Source organism: Genypterus blacodes, unplaced genomic scaffold (genome assembly GCF_046128005.1).
Source record: "Genypterus blacodes isolate CSIRO-AG114 ecotype Tasmania unplaced genomic scaffold, CSIRO-AGI_Gbla_v1 ptg000073l_1, whole genome shotgun sequence".
Lineage (NCBI taxonomy): Eukaryota > Metazoa > Chordata > Actinopteri > Ophidiiformes > Ophidiidae > Genypterus > Genypterus blacodes.
Window position 1 is genome coordinate 5,218,237 of NW_027466883.1, and position 19,264 is coordinate 5,237,500.

The 19,264-nt window shown below is 44.3% G+C and overlaps 2 protein-coding genes across 5 annotated transcripts in view; both read left to right on the plus strand.

The window, feature by feature from the left end:
- The first annotated feature begins 363 nt into the window (after positions 1-363).
- LOC143006016 (polypyrimidine tract-binding protein 1-like) lies at positions 364-14,166 on the plus strand. Of its 4 annotated transcripts, none has more exons than XM_076157323.1 (16): positions 364-449; positions 1,195-1,248; positions 1,497-1,527; positions 5,705-5,765; positions 5,920-6,092; positions 6,397-6,543; positions 6,644-6,817; positions 6,997-7,107; positions 7,537-7,714; positions 8,252-8,329; positions 8,419-8,576; positions 9,954-9,987; positions 10,930-11,022; positions 11,192-11,408; positions 11,627-11,704; positions 11,858-14,166. In XM_076157323.1, the coding sequence occupies exons 1-16, from the start codon at positions 442-444 to the stop codon at positions 11,988-11,990; spliced, it is 1,728 nt and encodes a 575-aa protein (XP_076013438.1). In that variant the 5' UTR covers positions 364-441; the 3' UTR covers positions 11,991-14,166. The 4 variants fall into 4 exon arrangements, with proteins under 4 accessions (XP_076013438.1, XP_076013440.1, XP_076013439.1 ...); XM_076157325.1 differs by having other exon boundaries at positions 8,261-8,329; XM_076157324.1 differs by having other exon boundaries at positions 1,500-1,527.
- A 3,897-nt stretch (positions 14,167-18,063) lies between these two features.
- The window catches only part of efna2a (ephrin-A2a), a 53,733-nt gene continuing 52,532 nt past the window's right edge, over positions 18,064-19,264 (plus strand). The window contains exon 1 of the mRNA XM_076157553.1: positions 18,064-19,053. Within this exon, the coding sequence (XP_076013668.1) occupies positions 18,920-19,053 (134 nt within the window). The 5' untranslated portion in view covers positions 18,064-18,919. The remainder of the gene's footprint in view (positions 19,054-19,264) is intronic.

A 19,264-nucleotide genomic window follows, 5' to 3' on the forward strand; every position in this document is an offset into this window, starting at 1 on the left:
ATACAATTTGCACTTTTGCGGACCCAGCTGCGGCCCATAGCTCATCATTTCCAGGACCAAACTACTGAATATCCGCTGTATGCACGACTTTAATATTGTGTTTTTTGTTTACGTCTCACTCCCATTTCTTCGAGACCATTGAACTTTAACTTTGCTGTCGAAACAATCCTACATGCAGTTAATTTTGACGCCGAATTGATTCAATAATTGTACATGTGTTGATGTGGAAATTTGCCGCGATATTGTGTTTTTTCCCCCGACAAATGATCGTCGTCTTGGCCAATCAGGGATCGACTAAACGCTTGGCCCCGCCCCTCGTTGGCTCTTGGAAGTGAACGGACTAATCAGCGTTCGCCTCCGCGTGTTCAGCCATTTTGTAAGAAAATCAACTAAGTGTGCCGCCCTACCTTCGCTTCAGACCTGCAGTTTTTTTATTGTGCAATGGACGGGTAAGTGAAAAGAACCGTAGATAAAACTTTAAAAATACAAGACAAAATAACCGCCGCGAAATTTCTCTTAATATGCCGTTGTGTGTTAAATTGTTACGGTTGCGGTGGTTGTTTCGTTTGGCCGCTACCCTCGGGGAAACTTTACTTCAAACTGTTTTTTCAGCAAAACATGCAACAGTTAGCAGGAGCGTAGGCTAACTTGCAGCTGCTAGCGCTCGACGCTGCTAGCTGGCGTCTTATTTGAGCGATACTGCTGATAAACAAAGTAATGTAACGAATAGGAATTAAGAAACATTCGCGCTTTGTGCTTTTTGTTAGAGGCGTAATGGCGATACCTGTGCCGTCGGCTAACAAGACGCTAGTTAATGTGGCTAACTCTACCTTGGTCACGTTAAGTTGGTTTCGTCGGAACTAGAGCGCAGGCTGAAAGCAACGTGTCTCATTTCCGCATTCATTTGTCCGCGGAGTGCCAGGGCCATGTTGAAGATGTCTGGCCCGAGCTTTTCACATTGATTCAATCAAACAGTTCGTCCCTAACCTTATCTTAACCAGGTGGGGGTTAATATTGGCGCATTGTTTGTGTTCGTGTCTCTTTGATAATGCGTATTCGTCAGTTTTGAATTTGCACTTTGAATTCAGTGCGAGACCAGCATGTCTTTTTTTTTAACCGGACCATTCAAAAGTCTTAGATTACAACATCTAATGCTGATTTAACACTTTTGTATGTTTTTCCAATCCACAACAGCCGCCTAGACGCTGACTTGTATCCTCTGGGATCCGGCTACGTCCCTGAAATTGAGTAAGTATTCATTAAGTTTTGTAGCTTTGCAATTAAGACTTGTGTGTTATTTGTAAAAACTTCATTTGACTGCATTTGAACTTCGAATATTGTACACGTAGTAACCCCCAAAGGACGGTATAAACATTGTTGTAGATTTGCTTTGTGTGGAATGTTTGGTCAAATAACATTGAATGTATTCCTACCATGAACTTGATATGAGACTCAAAGTATGAGACGTTAATTTTATTCTTGTTTTTGATTCTCAGCAGTGTCCATGACATATCAGCTGGCACCAAGGTAAGCAAAGTTTGAATTACTTTCTTTTACACACTTCTGCTTTCCCGAGCGACTGTTGTGTAATTTTACAATGGTTGGCTTTTCTTACAGTTATTGACCCCTTGGGCTTCCCCTGTAATTAGTAAGCATTCATGCCAATTTGACCAATTCTAAAATCTACATTTCTTTTGCAAGTTTGCATAGAACATCCTGTGTTGGTTTTATGATGTGGAGCTGTTGTTAATGTGTGTACCAAGCGGGATCTGGTGACCCAATTTAAGCTGCAGTAGGTTGTGCCTTTAAAGAAAGGGCTCTCATTCTCTCAAAGATTTTGGATCATATCCTGAGTTTTCTCCTGTGAGCGGAGCAGGGAGATGTGCTATTGTTTTTTTGTAGACGTGGGTGCGATGCTCAACTGAATGAATTTTTATGGAAATACAGGTTTGAGCAGTTTTTGAGAAATCACATTGGGGTTGAAATACTGAAACTGTGCTGACTGTGCTGGCTGGAGACACTCTGTAGCAGTGTTTAGTCAGTTTGCATAATTACAGAACTGCTGGCCAAGGCCGTTTCTATGGGTAATGAGTTGGCAGTTTGAGGCAGGTTATCCTTTTAAAGATGTATGAAGCACAAATGAATGGTCAGCACAGAAACACTGCTGTAACACTCGAGACTGTGGACATGGAAATTTTGATAAATCAATTAGAATAGATTATTTGGGGTGCGGCTGTGTGTGATTTCCTCTCCTGCTACTGTTGACTTGTGTGGCTGTTGCAAAATGAAACTTCCTGTTTATTTTCTGTGTTCCTTTATAGCCATGGCCTCGGTGGAATGCAAAAAAAAAAAAAGTAGCCAAGTCTTGTCACAGTGCTCAAGATTTGTTCAGCCTACTTAGTCACATGGCCTCTCGGCTGGTCCTAGAAAGAAATGAGCAGTGTGTCCCAATGCTGAAGTGTTGTAGTGATGAAGAGCCAGAGCTAAACTGGATAATTTAGATAATAAGTCTTAAAATGCATAATGCAGTACGTGTAAATGTGACAGCAATGTTGTGAATTGGGTTAAAACCTCATACGATGTCACTGTTCCGTTTGCTTTGGATGACATCACTGTTGGATGTTAAATAATTTGATGACATCACTTTTGTGTATTAAAGAAGCTTTAGAGTCGGGCACCGTGAGTAGTAAGGTAAGATTGTCTTTTGTTTTCGCTTACTTAACACTGAAAAAGATATTTACGCTGTAGAGGAAACTATACAGAATGTCACTACAGGCAGGTTCTATGTTTATGTAACTGAAACAGCAACCTTTGCCTCTGTATTTGTGTATGCAAACTGGTTAAAGAGACATCATATTTGCCGAGCTGCTGGTTGGTACTTGTTTACCCTATAAAAGGTTTGCGTAGTTAGCCTCAGTAACGGCCCCTGGGCAGCTATGTGTAGGTGGAGTAATTGAACTCATAGCTGCAACCATCCTCCCGCTGCCATCCTCTTTCAGCCGACCAAAGGTCTTTCATGCTGTTTAAACAAACGCTGTGATACTCGCCCAAACTAGAGCCACACACCACCCTGGCTTTTCATTCCAGCCATGCCCATTGTTTTTCAGCGCTATTAACACCGCACCTCTTAATTGTTTGTAACAGATACTACTTGTTTGATCCGCAATGCGATTCTCTGTCTTGTAAACTTTTCCTGTTTGCTCAGGAAAGCAATGTTACGGAAGCTTTGTTTTGGGAGTGATGTTGCAGAGTCCTGCCTTGCTGGAATTTGTAATTATTCCGTCTGGGTAGAGCGTCTGGCATTCTGCGGTCGCATTCCAATCTCTGCCTTCCAGCCCCCTGGTGAGGCACGGCTCCCTCCCCCCACCACTGGCCTGGGCTGATCACAGAGAGCAAACATGCCTGTACCTGTGCTCTTGCCCCTCTGTGCGCGTCTTTGCCACCAACCTCGGAACAGAATCCAACATTTGGTTGCATGTGTTCCAAATCAAGCAGACAACATAAAAATTAACCACCTGCTTGTTTACCCGTAAGAGCGTGCGTCATGTTTTTTGCTTTTGTGCGAGATAGACTACATTGAGATTATAAAGCCTTTTTTCAAGCTATTTGGTTAGAAGACAAGCTTACAGAATCCAAGTAGTAGCAGAAGACTGCTCAACTGTTGCTGATTGTGGGCCAGCAATGTGTCACCAAGCCCTCCAGGTTACCATTATACTGGCAGCATCCTGAGCAAACAAAGGATGTGAACAAGTTGATACCCGTTCAACTGGTTTGTGTTGAAAGAATGGGTTTGGCTCCGTGTTGCATTCAACTAACAAACCCTCTCTCTAAGCTCTGGTTTTCATTTCGTTCGCTTTGTAATTTAACTTTGGCTTTGTGTTGCTGGGCTTCACAACCACACTCCTTGAAAATGTCAGTTACATTTTTCAGACAACTGTAACAAGCCGTCCATTTTGTAGCTTGTAACTCACACTGCTTGATGTTCCTCCTCTACACTGTCTTCACTCTGAAGCTATTATTAGTCTGAGGAAGTAGGAGAGGAGTCGTAAGAGACAGACTGTAATGCCATGGATCAGTCCCCAGGAGGAAGTGGCAAACCCTGGAAGAAGGCCTGATCGTAATGCTTTTCCTGTTTGAACACGGTCTGGTGACTGATAATGTGACGCTGCCCACCCACATTCATGGAGTCGGGCAGGAGTCATTTCTGCCCATTTCTCATGGCCAGCATCTGTCCCTGGCCCATTTATCAAGCAAATGTTTTTTCTCAGCAACTAGCTACTACTTGATATTCCTGGTGATTTGTTTTTATTTATTATTTGCTTCACTTTTCTTATGGGAACTGAATTCTCAGTTGCCAGTGATTTGATTCACCAGTCCAACTTGTCCTTGCTGCACAAAACATTCCTGTCATTTCAATATGTAGCAGAGATTTTGAGTTGTTTGCGGTTAAATAAACCCGAGCCTGGTCAGTAATCTTAGCTTAGTGTTGGGGTCGACATGCCATAGAAGCATAGATTTGTGCGACGGCCAAAGCAGGAGGCCCCAGATTCTGAGTGAAAGGGGACAGGAATGTTTATGTTGCTTAAGTCTGGGAAGCTAGATAGAAGACCCTGTTGCGTGGGCCTCCGTGTGTGTGCGTGGTTAACGTTAGCCAAGCCATCTGGAAGTCAAAGGGTGAGTTTATACTACTGCTTACAGTGTTGTGCTTCCACAGCCCACACACTCTCCTTTAGTGGCTCCTCTTAGCATTCTCTCTAATCATAGTATTCATACACGTTGTGAGTAGACTTTGCACTCTGACTGGAAATCCCCCCACCTTTGAACATTTGAGGCAAGGATGCACAGGGCAGAGAAGAATGCCAGCAGACCGGCACATCTAGTTGTTTAAACGCTCCGGGGCACTTCAACTCTCAGAGAGTCCTCGGGTCTCCATATGTGTGTGTACTGCCACGTAACAATGCCCCTAGTCTCAGCCCAAACAGGACCTTCATTGTAGAGTGCTGCAGAGCTTAGGCTGCTGAGCCACTTCTTGTGACTGCCACACTTCATCTCACACACATGCACAAGCACACACGCAGCCATGAGAACAGCCCTGAAATGACACTTTTTATGTGCTAGGCCCAGTCTGGGCATCACATAAGGCTGTTTCAGTAAACCAGTGTGTCCTGGGAGTGTCCCCAGCTTGTGCTCTCATCCAGAAATCTTCAGTCTGTTGTCCTTTATCCTTACACTTAATTATGAGACGATGGCTTGTGCTAGCTCACAGCCACTTCACAATGAAGCCCTTGCGACTGATTTTATGTTGTACCAGCCTTATACTAGCTGTTCTCCCTGAGTGTAATTGATGTGAGAGTGTGATCATTTGGAACATTGCCCCAGGTCCCAGGTAATGGCCTGTCGTGACTGGCTTTTAATGTCTTTAATTTGGCTGTAGTGACAGCCAGGAGAATAAAATGGAAGGCAATCTTGGTAATAGTGGCAAGTTGAATATTCAACTCGCAAATAAGGTCACTTAATTCTTCCTCGTTAGAAAGGCGGTGTTCTTTTCAAAGCATGTTCGCTTGGCCCTCCTTTGGTTATCAGATTACTTCCTGCTTTGCCACACAATGGTGTGGTAATGTGAGAGCTGTGCTCTCCACCTGCCATGCTGTGCCCTCATTGGTCAATGTACTGAAGTGAACCTTTGTTTTCTCTTTTTCTGCAGAGGGGATCCGACGAACTCTTTTCTTCCTGCGTATCCAACGGGCCCTATATCATGAACTCAGGTAGGGGGTTGCCGCAGAGCGTTGAATCCTTTTTATTGAAGTGCTTGTCGTGTCTGTGTTGTTTGTGTTACCATGACGATCAATCCATTATTCAAGAAGACCCGGAGCCTTCTGTTCCCTCCCTGATTGTATCTGCTTCTGTTTTCTGCTGCAGCCAATGGCAACGACAGCAAAAAATTCAAAGGTGACGTCCGAAGCCCCGGTGTTCCGTCACGCGTGGTCCATGTGCGCAAGCTGCCCAACGACATAAACGAAGCTGAGGTCATCGGCTTGGGGCTGCCCTTTGGGAAGGTGACTAATCTGCTGATGCTGAAAGGGAAGAACCAGGTAAGAACAGGAAGATACATTCTGCTCACCAAAGCTGTTTACACATCCGAGTGCAATATTAGGCCTTGATAAGGAGTCGTCTTTCTGCAGTGGCTTAAATATTGACACATTGACTCTGGTGATGATTCTATACATTAAATGCTAAAAGAAATTAAATATAGGCTGAATTCAGTGATGTGCTGTGAACATTTGCATGCAGTGTGTTTAATTAGAAAAGATTAGCATAGAGAGAGGGCTTAATGAACATTGACTTGATTTAATGAGCTGGTAAACAAGTTGAAATTTCTGTGGTTGTCCAATGCAGGCGTTCCTTGAATTGAACAGTGAGGAGTGTGCCCAGACTATGGTGAGCTACTATTCCTCTGTCACCCCCGTGATCAGGAACCATCCCATCTACATGCAGTACTCGACCCACAAGGAGCTCAAGACAGACAACTCCCCCAACCAAGTGGTAAAGCGCTCACAAATACCAGCACACGTGTACCATGTCCTCAAAGTCCCGTCTCTGTTGACATTAAAACGTGCCTCTGCTCGTCCTCGTGTCCCCCCAGCGTGCCCAGGCAGCGCTGCAGGCAGTGAACGCTCTTCATGGTGGAGGCATGGGAAGCATGGCCATTCCGGGAGAAGCAGTTAGCATGGGAGGAGGCGGAGGCCCCCAAAGCCCTGTTCTCAGAGTCATTGTGGAAAACCTCTTTTATCCCGTCACCCTGGATGTCCTGCATCAGGTACAGGCAGTCTTTGTAACCCTAAGTGTTTAACGCATCGATTGAGGCCAATGACAATGCATGCAAAATTACGCCCTTGATTTTTAAGTATTTCAGTAAATGTGTTGACCTTTAAATTCAAATTGATTTCTTTTTTTATTTAAGAGCAGCCTCAAATAAATGTGAAATGTCTTTTCCAGATATTCTCAAAGTTTGGCACAGTGCTGAAGATCATCACTTTCACCAAGAACAACCAGTTTCAGGCTTTGATCCAGTATGCTGACAGCATGACGGCTCAGCATGCTAAAGTGGTAAGACTGCTGTAACTTCTGCTTTTAACTGATGGTTTAGATTCTCTCCGTTGCCATGCAGAAGCACTGGGTTTATCACCCACACATAAGGTTTGAGATTTGATACATGTAGGTTATCTGAACAGTGAAATGTACAGAGTTGTGCACAGCTTGAGTTCATTTGTGCAATTTCATGAGATGGTATTGATCAATCATAAAATTGGTTTCTGTTGATACAGAAATAAGCAATAGCAAATGGGACTTAACTCAAACCGAACTACAATACTATACAACACCTTAAGAAATACGTATCATCATCAGCACTCTAAAAGTTGAACTGTGTAATTTCAGTGTTGTGGTTAATATTTTTTGAACTGTCCCCAACTGCAATCTCACTGGTGTAAAACAACAAATGGTTCACCCTCAACCTCACACATCTGTGTCTTTCAGGCTCTGGATGGCCAGAATATCTACAATGCCTGCTGTACCCTGAGAATTAGCTTCTCAAAGCTCACCAGCCTCAACGTCAAGTACAACAATGACAAGAGCAGGGACTACACTCGGCCAGACCTGCCCACTGCAGACTCACAGCCCTCCCTTGACCACCAGGCCATGGCCGCTGCATTTGGTGAGATGAGGAAGAGTTTGGGGCATTTTTTTCATGCTTAACTTGAATACAAACACCAATGATTGTTCTCTGCAAGGACTAGAAATTGGATTGTTAATGACATTTATTTTGTAGATTTCCTTAAAATGTGTTCAGTTTCACATTGAATCACAACAGACCTTACAGTTTAATGTTTAGTGCTGTATATAACATTGTAAAAGTAGATTCATCAAATACGTTAATGAAGTTCAACTTGTATTCTATTTACAAGCACTGTGTCAAAATACATCTGAAACCTTTTGCGTGAGCGGTGAAACATGTTCAAGACTTGAACAGTAACACCAGTAGCCTTTGACCTATTTGTAGTATTTGTAGATGTTACTTCACATAGTATAATTATCATGCTTGCCTTATACCCTGCTTTCTCCGACCCCCACCATTTCCTTGGTAGAGTCTTGTTACCCACCTCACAATTGCTGGCATGCGGGGGTTTACAGTAGTATGTTTAAAGGGTTTGTTTAAGTGTCCTCATTTTCCTGTGTCGACTCACTGTTGTAGCTGCCCCAGGTATCATCTCAGCATCTCCTTATGGCGGAGCTCATGCCTTCCCCCCTGCCTTCGCCATCCAGCAGGCTGGTAAACAAAAATGTTCTCCCTTTCACCCACAATCCCATCATGTTCATTCTGAAATGACAGAAGAGTAAATGCTGTTGTGTTCCCGATAGGTTTGTCAATGCCCGGTATTCCCGGTGCCCTGGCGTCCCTGGGTGTCGGCCATGGTGGCATGGCGGCTGCAGCGGCGGCTGCTAGCCGACTTGGCCTGTCAGGCCTCGCCGTTTCTGCGGGACACAACGTGTTGTTGGTCAGCAATCTGAACCCTGAGGTCAGTACGGTCACAGAACTGAAACGCCTCGACACCATGCCTATGTTAGTGCCACGGATCAGTAATTATCGGGCTCTTTTAGTTGCACCGTGGTGAATGGACCTCAGTCCACCACTCCAAGAGCTCTACAGTTTCTGCCCGCCCCCTTGTTTGATGAGAATAGTTGAAATATCTGTATCAGTGTTTTAAATTAAAAGGGGGTCATCTAGTAGAAGCCTCTTCCCTTTCAGGGCCACTCTGTGTTTGACCAAACTTGCTGCATTTCTTACCTGCCACTTTGCTCACTGTGAATTTTAAGTTTATTCAAAACACTAACTTCTTTTTTTTTTTTTTTTTTTTTTTTTTTATAAATCTTATCATTTCATATCTTCATTTTTGTCCATTAGTTGAAATCATTCTTGAGTTGTTGGAGAGACAATATTACTTTGACTTTTTAAGAAAGCTGTCAAGTTAACTTATTCTCTTTATAGCTGCATAGTTTGTAAAGTGTGTACGTAGTCTATCGCGCCCATTAGATTCAGAGAAGCCATGTAAGACTTTACTTTAGACATGTTAATTTTAGTATTAGTTAAGTTATAGACTGAAATTTGGATATCCAGTGCTCAGGGTCGACTTTTGAATTGTAATGTAATTCTAAGTAATCTAATTGAACATAGTGTGTAATTTAGAAGTACATATTGTCTCTGCCTTTTCTGTATTTCATTGTTAATCTTTTTTCTCTTCTTTTTCTCCTAGTGTTCCCATAGTGAAAGTGCATTTTAATTTAGCCAGTTCTACTGTCTGAAGCACTACATTTTCTTTGTGTATACTGACCTTGTTTTTTACTTCCTTTTTCTCTTTTCTCTTCTCCCTTCTTCCCCTCTTTTCGTTTTTAAAACCCCACACTTGAACTCTTGCCAACTGACTGCACGCCCCCACTACCAATTGTTCCCACTGTTCTCTTCCCTCCCCCTCTCTGCTGTTCCTATCACAACCCCCTCCCCACCTTCCGCCTCACCTCGCCATTGTTCCCAATTTGGACAACACCCACCAAATGAAAACGAAACAAACACAACATTGGCACATTTTGGTCCCTCTGACCTTGCCATTATGTCTCACATTCTACCTTCCACCTTCTTTCCTCCATTTGATCTTTGTGTTTCTGTTCTATTGGAACGTACTTCCTCCCTCCTCCTCTCCCTCCTCCTCCTCTCTTCAATTTCTTCGTACCTCATGCCTCTCCTCCCTCCATGGTACTGTGGCCTTCCTGTGGACCTCGCTGCCTGTGGCCTGCGGACATGTCCCGACTCCACTCCACTGTCCTCCACTCCGTCTCTTTCCCCTGTTCCCCTATCCCCTTTGCCCCCTGCCCCGCTGCTCCCCCTGCTGTCTCTAAAGAGCGTTACGCCACAATGCCTCTTTATTCTTTTCGGTACGTTATCATCCTTTCATCTCCTTTTTTTATTACTACTGTGTACCTGGCAAGATGGGCATGTCTTGTCTCATGTTGTTGGCTTTTTAAGCTTTATTTTTTTTCCACTGACGGCCATCATGTTAAAGAGCTATGAAGGGTGGGGGTGTGTCTGTCTGTTGGGGTTTGTATGACCCGTTTCATTTGTTGTGGGTTTGTGTGAAGAAAGTGACTTGAACACTACATAAAGCTGCAGCATTTCTTAAAATATTACAAACATTGGGAAACGAGCAACAAGCTGCATTCTGTGAAGAGACTGAAAGTGTCCATCAGTAGAAATATTGTCACACTAAATGGAAATGGGATCATTTAGGATTGAGTTGAGTGCCCTCAAGAAATGCAACAAAAATTATTCAGATGTTTAGATTTAAAAAAAGAAATCTAATTTCTTTTTTTAAAGAAGATGAAATGCTGCTGCTTTTTTTAGTAACTGTAGTTAACATCCCTGGATTATGTTGCGATATTTTTGCTGTTTGTTTACATTTTATTGTAGGTGTGTGCATGCTTAGTTCATTTCTGCATGTGTCTCTCTCTCAGGCCCTATCAACCCTGTCAAATAATCAACTCTTCCTACATTGTAGTGATCAAACTGATCAGAACTACTTTCTGTTATTCTTTGATTTTTGTCCTCAAATGATCTCCCCTCTTCCCCTGTCAAGCATAACCATTTAGCTTAAGGCATCTTAGTGTTAATTATAAGTAGGGTTAGGTTTGTATTCAAACGGCAGACGGAAAGGAGTAGAATAGTTAATGAGCCAGTGTTTCTAGAGCAATAGAATGAATCAATCTCCCTGATTTAATGATTCAAATAGTTTTTTTTTGCTGTGATTGGCTTTTTGGATCCTACATAGGCTGATAACTTGGTTGCACTTGTTTCATGAATGGCTTCCTCTTCCTCCCTAGGTGTGTATGGCGATGTGATGAGAGTGAAGATCCTGTTCAATAAGAAGGAGAATGCCCTCATTCAGATGTCTGACGGCACACAGGCTCAGCTAGGTACAAACGTTTGCTCTCTGGTCCTTCATCTCTTTCCACACTTGTTGTTTTTTTTTTTCCATACATTATTTTGTGGCTTTTCTTAGCAAGCCTCAGATAAGTACAAAGTGCAGTGGCTGCGTTTCTCCGGTTTCTTGTATTTTGACTACATTGACAATGTTCTCCCCAGCTATGAGCCACCTAAATGGCCAGCGGCTTCATGGCAGAGCCATGCGCGTGACTTTGTCCAAACATACCACAGTGCAGCTGCCCAGAGAGGGTCACGAGGACCAGGGCCTCACAAAGGACTACAGCAACTCGCCACTGCACCGTTTCAAGAAGCCCGGCTCAAAGAATTACTCCAACATCTTCCCACCCTCTGCCACGCTGCACCTCTCCAACATACCGTGAGTGCTGCTGCTGCTACGATGTTTGGAATGAAATAGACGTGATAGTATTTTGTAAATGAGCAAATCTAGTAAAGAGAGGCTCGAGAGAAAATACTTCCTGCCTCCAGTTTTACCACCACAGTAAATCAATATGATGGCAAATGAGTAAAGGGAATGTAAAGACGCACATATGTATTTTGTTGTGGTGATCAACTCTGTCTTCTTTCTACATCCAGGCCTTCTGTGGTGGAGGATGACCTGAGGAGGCTGTTTGCCAGTTCAGGAGCCACAGTCAAGGCCTTCAAATTCTTTCAGTAAGTCCACGCCAGTTGCATTGTTTGAATTCCTGTTTCTTTGAAACTTGCGTCAAGGCAGATGGATTATGTGATTATGTATGCTGATGTTCTGGAGGAAGTTCTGTAATACTTGGATCACCACATTTCCCTTTTGTTTTTCTTTTATAATAGAAAGGACCGTAAGATGGCCCTGATCCAGATGGGCTCAGTGGAGGAGGCTATCGAGTCCCTGATTGAGTTCCACAACCACGATCTCGGAGAAAATCACCACCTTCGAGTCTCCTTCTCCAAGTCCACCATCTGAGTGCCTCCCCTTCCTCCCTCCAAGTCTATTACCATCTGAATGCCTCATTCAGTGGAAATGGGCTCCATTACATATTTATGGATGTTTCCTTCCAGAATGTTGCCCCCTTGACCTCACACTACCTAGTCGTCTATGAATTGAATCTGTCATCTGTGGCGCCTGAAGTGGGGTCTTGACAAAAGGGGCAGCATTCTGCATTGAAACACCTTATGTTGGAGGTAAAGTAAGGGCAGCTGATGAACTGTCACTTTAGACCAAAATATCGTAGAAATGACACCCTCCACCATCAATGTATGCTTAGGTGGATTAATGATAGCTACACCAGACACACTTCAGCATTCCTTCATTGCTATGATAGTCAAATGGATACACAGTATCTATACGTGTGCCTTTTTGAATTGCCACTTTGAACCTGTTTGGCCAGTCAGAAACGGTTTAGGACAAGATTTTAATCTGGGTTTACAGACTACGACATTTGTTTTCAAGTATCAATTTTTATCTGAAGTGCCCATCCATTTGATTTTCGGGATCCACGCCACTATCGAAAGTCCCTCAACGTGGAGCCGTTTCCTTTAATATCTTTTTGTCTACAGTCTCGTGCCTTACTTTGCCTCAACCGGAATGCCCTCTGCCGTCGTTTGGAAAATGAAGCGGCGGTCAAAATGCCTCTTTCTTCACGCCCTTTCATATCTACCAGCATTGTTTAAATCAGAGGAAAGTGGCTCACTCAGTCTTTTTTTTTTTTTTTTTGTTTTCCAAAAAGAGAGATATGTTTATCTAAGGATTTGTATGCTATACCCCCAGTATATGTATGTAGAAACTATGAATGTAAGTCAGATAGATGCCTGATATTCTTGCTAGGTGACGTAGCTCTATTAGGTGTTTGATGGCAGGAGTAGTTATATTCAGCCTTTTTTGTCTTACAGTCCCCTTCCACCTCCATATAGTCCTTTCTCAGCAGGCGCACCGATGTACGGGGCCCTCATTTAACCATGTTATATTATTCTATATGTGGACACTTCTATCCATTTGTGTCTTTTCTTTTAATCTTAGCATTTATATGTATTACTTCTAAACTTAACGGATAAGCGTAGTGGCTGGGTCTGATAATTGTCGTGGTGCCTTGAGTTTCTCTGGCCCGGTCAGTGACTCTGTTTACCTCTCGTTCAGGTGACGTATCTCGCCTGCCCGCAAAGATGCCTTTATCCCATTACATTCAGGTAACCCTACCTGTAGCTCTGAGAGGGCAGCTTGGAGGCTCTAATGGCAGTCTTGGGCTTTGTCTGAATACCCAGTAGACCTTTTTTTCCTCCCCCTCAACTTCAGGATAACTGGGCGAGGGTCAACCTTGCCTATTCCCTGTCTGTCCACTGAGGCCACAGTCAGGTTCTTTAGTGCACTTTGCCTCCGTTTATAGGTCCAGGTCAGCACCGATCACATCCGAGTCTTAAACGTCGTCACATTCCTGTGTGCCTCCAGCACCAGTTTCCACAGCCTCAACCACTGTAGTCTTGGACCAGATACAGATACGCTCTGTCTCTATTTTTGTAAAAGATAATTATGCATGATTTAAGGAAGCTTCATGTAGCTACACGGTTATTGTTGTTATGGACCAAAGTATCTTCTACGCCTGCTGTTTTGTATTGCTGTGTTCTCTTGAAAGGTTTTTTTTTCTCTCTCCCCACATTCCTTCAACTCTCCAAATACACAGCTTCATATGCCTTTTCACCCCCTTCCTCAGATGCCTTGGACTAAAGTCACACCAAGTTTAATATTTTGGGTAGCAGCCTGTATATTGTACCCCCTTTGTTTAATCGACTTTACAGAGACCCTACATTGGTAGTGGATGCAATAGATTTGATGCTTAATTGAACCACAGTCCTAGCTGTGATGTCGACAGTGTAGTAATTACGTATCCCTTTCTGTTTTTTGTTAAACGCTTTTATTTTTTCATTTTTTTTATATGGGGGCGGGGTGGGTTTAAACATTGTGTGAAGCAGGATTGATGGTTGTATATATTCATGTTTTTGTACCACAAAATCATTGGGAATATATCCACTTTACGTTCAAAACATGTATATTTTGATAAAACAATACAGACGTATTAAGCTCTCTTGAGCTGTAAAAAAAAAAAAACCTTTTGTAACACAAAGACATTAAACCTATGTGAACACAGGAGCGTCTGTGTGTGTGCCCAGCTCGCCCCCCCCCCCCCCCCCCCCCCTTGCCATTCTGTTCTTGTTTCCTTGCATCTTCTGCCTTCAATAAATCTTTAGTTTGTTCCTACTTTCATCTGGCCTCATTTGGTTTCTGTCTCTTCCGCTCTATCCTGCTGCTATGTATCAGTTAACATCTCGTAACATCTAATTTTCCACATTTCACACCCTGTTTACTACTGGTGTTTTTTTGTTTTTTTAAAGCTTTTACTGTATTTCCAACTTTTGTACTCATCCCATCTGAGACTTGACTGACTGCTCACCTGGACTCAAAGATCCCATTACAGGCATATGTTGACGTACACCTGATGACGAAGGTAACGGATGACAGGGTGAGGTTATTCTATCTGCTGTGCTAGATACCTGTACTCAATTATTCAAGGTATTAATGGGGCTGTACTACGGCCTTTCGGTGGAACAGGATTGGCTGAGTCAACCATTACTCCGGTTGCTATGGAAACCAATATCGAAATGAATAACAAGATAAAAACAACCAAAGCCCATTAACTATCTGGTATCCATGACGGTACAAAGTTCCTCAGGGATAGAATAGACGAAGAATGTAGCTGTTCCCCTGTTGCGCCACCAGGGGGAGTTCTTGCTCTTGGTCATAAATAGTAGAAAAGGAAGTGACTACCTGCCAGTGGATGTCAAGTTAGTGACTTAGTCTTTCAATCGCCTCCTAGGGCTTTCTGGTATTATAACTTTGTTTTTAAACTCCCTTGCAGAGCAGAAAAGGGGATTATCCTTAAGTCTTTTCTGCCTTAAGAGAAGGACAAATTGGAGGAATAGAATCTAGTTGAGTCTATCGGAAGCTAGAAAGAGCCAGTGTGTGAAAAATCCATTGCTTTCTGCAGTGTGATCATTACCATATTGAGCACTGGACTCTTAGTTTGCTGAATAAACAATGTACCGTCTGACAGATGGTTTTTAGAAATGCATCCTTGAAATATTGGCACATCTCACATTTGCCAAGAAATGCAGCTTGTGTTTTGACATCTAATGTTCAGGTCGCTTCCCCCGCTACTTGAACATGTTTGCATATCAAAGTATCAGTCCAAAAAAAACTGATGTTTTGATGGAACTTGTTTTGATGCTGACTTGAGACTTCAAACTTAAATTTTCTTCACTCTGCACTAAGAGCAGAGTGCCGTCTCCACAGAATCCTCTTTGGGATGTATTGAAATGCAAAGTGAATGCATAATTGGGTGGAAGGGGCAGCTCAAAGTAAGCTGACACGGGGTTAGTGAATTAATAACGTGAAAAATTAAATTTGGGTTGGAAAAAATTAAAAAGCAAAATAGGCGGAAGGACTAAATGTGCAGCTAGAGCGAGGCGATCTAACATCGAAGAATGAAAAGGAATACATGTACTTGCACGTCGCGGTGATATATTGAAAGTATCTGTCGGATTAGTGGCTACATCATACATACTCCCTGTTATGCATGACGTTCAAAGGGTGGAGTGTGTAACCGTATCTCACATCCTCTTCCATTTGTTCTACTCGTGACCCTTTGGTGCATTTCACTCTGATTGTATCCAACATTGTGTGCGCTAAACTAAACCAGGTGCAGATGTGATCCTACACCGCATCTGGCAACATTTATTTACAACAGAAAGTGGCCTCGTCTAATCAAGCAAATACTGGCATACACTGTGGCCACACACAAACACACCCCCGGGGTCAAGCCCGACGGTGAGCGGTTTAGAGACGCTGTCCAGTCTGTATTTGTATGATTGGCGAGCAATCCAGGTTAGGCCTTGAGCTCTGTGCCGACCCGCTGAGATTAGTTTACTGGCTAGATGTGAGCGGTTGCAGTGTTGGTCAATGACTTGAAAGGGAATCTCATCTGTTTTGTATTATTTATGTTTTGAGGGCCAGGAGATAATTCACATGTCTATAATTTATGTCTCTCTGGAGTGGAGTTTAAGTGCAAGGCAATCAAAGACTTTACCAAGTGTATTAAGGACCTTTTTAGGGAAGACATGCATCCATACATCTGCTCTCTGGCCCCGTTCGTTTGGATTTAGGATCACTTTAAAAAGCCTTCATATCTGAATTTGCCCGGTACTGTTTAGTCTACGCAGCTTAGATGAGGATTTAGTCCCGCTTTCAGGATGACACAGCAGAGGAGCAAAAGCCCGAAGCGAAGGTGAAGGATGTCTTTGGTCGATGATGCTTCGCCTTGAAAAAAAAAGAAGAAAAAGCCACGAGGAGACGATCCACCTGTTTACATATGCACGCCCCAGACAGATGTTGAATAATTCATCTGCAGAGGCCGACAACATGCAGCTGTATTTGGGTTATAAGGGGGTGCACGGGGGTTTGCTCCCCCTGTCTGGAATTCGTGCGGCCCAAATTGTAGGAATTGCTTTTCAGGCAGAGCAGGACATCTTAAAACTAGGACACTTGGCATAAAGGATTTCACCGATAGGCACAATACGATGTAGGAACATGGAGCTGCAAACGTCTGGGGAGGTTTAAAATGATACGCAGGGCCTGTTAGGGGTTAGGAACAGCCGGGCAAGTGTGCGATTCATTTTTAGGAAAACCTGATAACTGGCAATTAAAAGGGGTAATCCAACAGTTTCCTCATGACCCAAGACTCAACACAGCATTTAGTCTAATTTACATGCATCTACACTTTAGAGACAGGATAATATGTTGCTACCCTGTCTCGATACATCTGCTCTAACCTGCCAGACTGCTGGGATGATTACATTTATTTACAATGCAAATGAACCTGTTGCAAGACTTTTCCCAAGTCTCCTCAATCAATTTCCATTTTCTTCCCGGCAGACTGATCTGCCTCATTATGCTCCACATATCGACACCTTTTGACAAATAGCGGGGTAATTTGTGGAAACGTTGTCATTACTGTATCTCGCACCTTTTTGCCACTTTGTTGCCTAGTGATGTTCAATAAAAGGAAGCCTCCAGTGGCTGATGACACCCTGCTGGGATGGGTATGTTTTGTAGCATCAACACACACAGACACACACAGAGGGAGGGAGAGAGAGAGAGAGAGAGGTGGCAGAGCTAGAGCTAGAGGTTTATGGCTCAGAGGTTTTAGACTGGGTGCTGTCTCCGCCTGCCCTTTGGGCCCTAATGGACACTGATAGAACACGACTGCACTGTTTCAGTGATCCATTAGAATCCCCCCGCTCCACCCCTCCCTCCCTCCCTCCCTCCCTCCCCCCTCCTCTCTCTCTCTCCCCCCTACCCATCAGCTTTTAGAGATCCGCTAGATATCGAACTTTTATGGGTGCTTTGTATTCCAAGCTGTGATGCAAATAAACCCCCTTCAGTCAAACAAATGGATGCAGCGGTAAATAACAAGCAAACCTCGACCTCTGCTCTGTGATCAACCTTATGGTGATAAATCATGAAGATAATCTCGGCTACATTTCAACCCCCCCCCCCCCCCTCCTTGGAAACTCTGCACTCCAGCTACTTCACACTTAAAGCCCGAGTTGATCACGTTAAAAGGGTCAGCGATCCTCCTTTTAAATGCGATTAAACCGACTTGAGGCGCGATATCATCCACTAATCGTGCAGCCCCCCTGTTGGGTTCAGGGGCGCAGTGAATCAGCCATCCTGGCCCCCCGACGCGTCTCGGAGGCCCCGCCCGCGCAGGAAAACGCCGAATCGGGCTGTAGATAGATGGAGGAGGAGAGGAGGAGGAGGCGGAGGAGGGGGGCGGTGGTGTTGCTGCTGCTGCATGGGAGCCGCGATCAGGCAAACGGATCCCGACCAGCGAGACGCGCGGATAAGCGGCGAGACGCGCGGACGTCGCGTTGGACGAGAGAGAGGAATCACTAAGTTACACGCTGAGAGTGCTTGTGTATGTGTGTGTGCACGTGTGTGTGTAGGAGGCAGTGATGCTCGCGTCGCACACTTTCTAATGTGCAGTGAGTTTGGACCCCCAAAAAAAGCGCAAAGGCGAGTGTGTGTGAGAGAGAGTGTGTGTGTGTCTGCGCGCTGATCGGCCGGGTGGATGTATTTCTTTGAGTCGGAAAAGCTCCCGTGGACGCGGTTGGCAGCTCTCCGTCAGTCCGTGAACAGATTTGCTCCGAGGCGGGGAAACAAAAGCGTGAGCTGAGGTTTGAGTAAACAAATATGACGACCCGGTTTGATGGCGCATCACGGCCGATAACGATCAACCACACCGGCAAGATAACAACAAAGCTCGGGTGAATGCTGGAATATTTTTTACATTTTTATTGTTATTTTTGGGGCAGTTTAGTGGCTCATCATCCGGTTTGCGCATCATCGCTCCTCGTCTGCGCGTAATGGGAGAAAAGTTTCGGACCTTGCAGAAGAGGAGACGGACTCTTAGCATCCCGCTCGTAGAGAACATGTGAATCAGCTCTTCATCCCCCTGAGGAAGTTCCACAGTGAAACCCAAACGACCCAGCATGACTTGAAACACCCGTGTGTATGTGTGTGTGTGAGAGGAGTTATTACTGAAACTCAAGCTACAATTAACGACCCACCAACCGAGGAGTCGATCCGCCCGAAGACGCACAGATTGGACATTAATGAGGTGAGGATCTCTGCCCGGTGCAGCAGCAGCAGCAGCAGCAGGAGGAAGAGGAGGAGGAGAAGGAAGAGGAGGAAGCCTGAGAGAGAGAGAGAGAGAGAGTCTGATCCCAGTCCCAGAGTCGAGTGATCCCCCCCCATCCCTCCCTCCTCCACCTGGATAGTCTACCATGCTGTGCCAGCTCGGTCAGAGGGGTGTGATGGAGGTGATGGTGCTCACCGTCCTGTCCTGGCTCTCCGTCTGGGCGGAGGAGAAGATCATATTCGACAGACACTCCGTCTACTGGAACAGCTCCAACCCCAAGTGAGTTTGAGCAATGGAGTTGAAGTGTGTGTGTGTGTGTGTGGTTTTAATCTCCGATTTGCAATCTGAAAGCGAATCTGCTTTTTGTTTCTGTTTGACCACATCAGTTTCTCGATTTTTGACAATCCCTCTCACACCTGGTTCAGTAGATTCTCTCTCACTCTCACTCTCACTCTCTCTCACTCTCTCTCACCCAGCCGCCCACCTGGTT

Coding starts and splice junctions, on each gene's coding strand:
- LOC143006016 (XM_076157323.1), top strand. Junction 1,528..5,704: donor ACATATCAGCTGGCACCAAG/GTAAGCAAAGTT, acceptor CTTTTTCTGCAG/AGGGGATCCGACGAACTCTT. Junction 11,023..11,191: donor CGGCACACAGGCTCAGCTAG/GTACAAACGTTT, acceptor TGTTCTCCCCAG/CTATGAGCCACCTAAATGGC.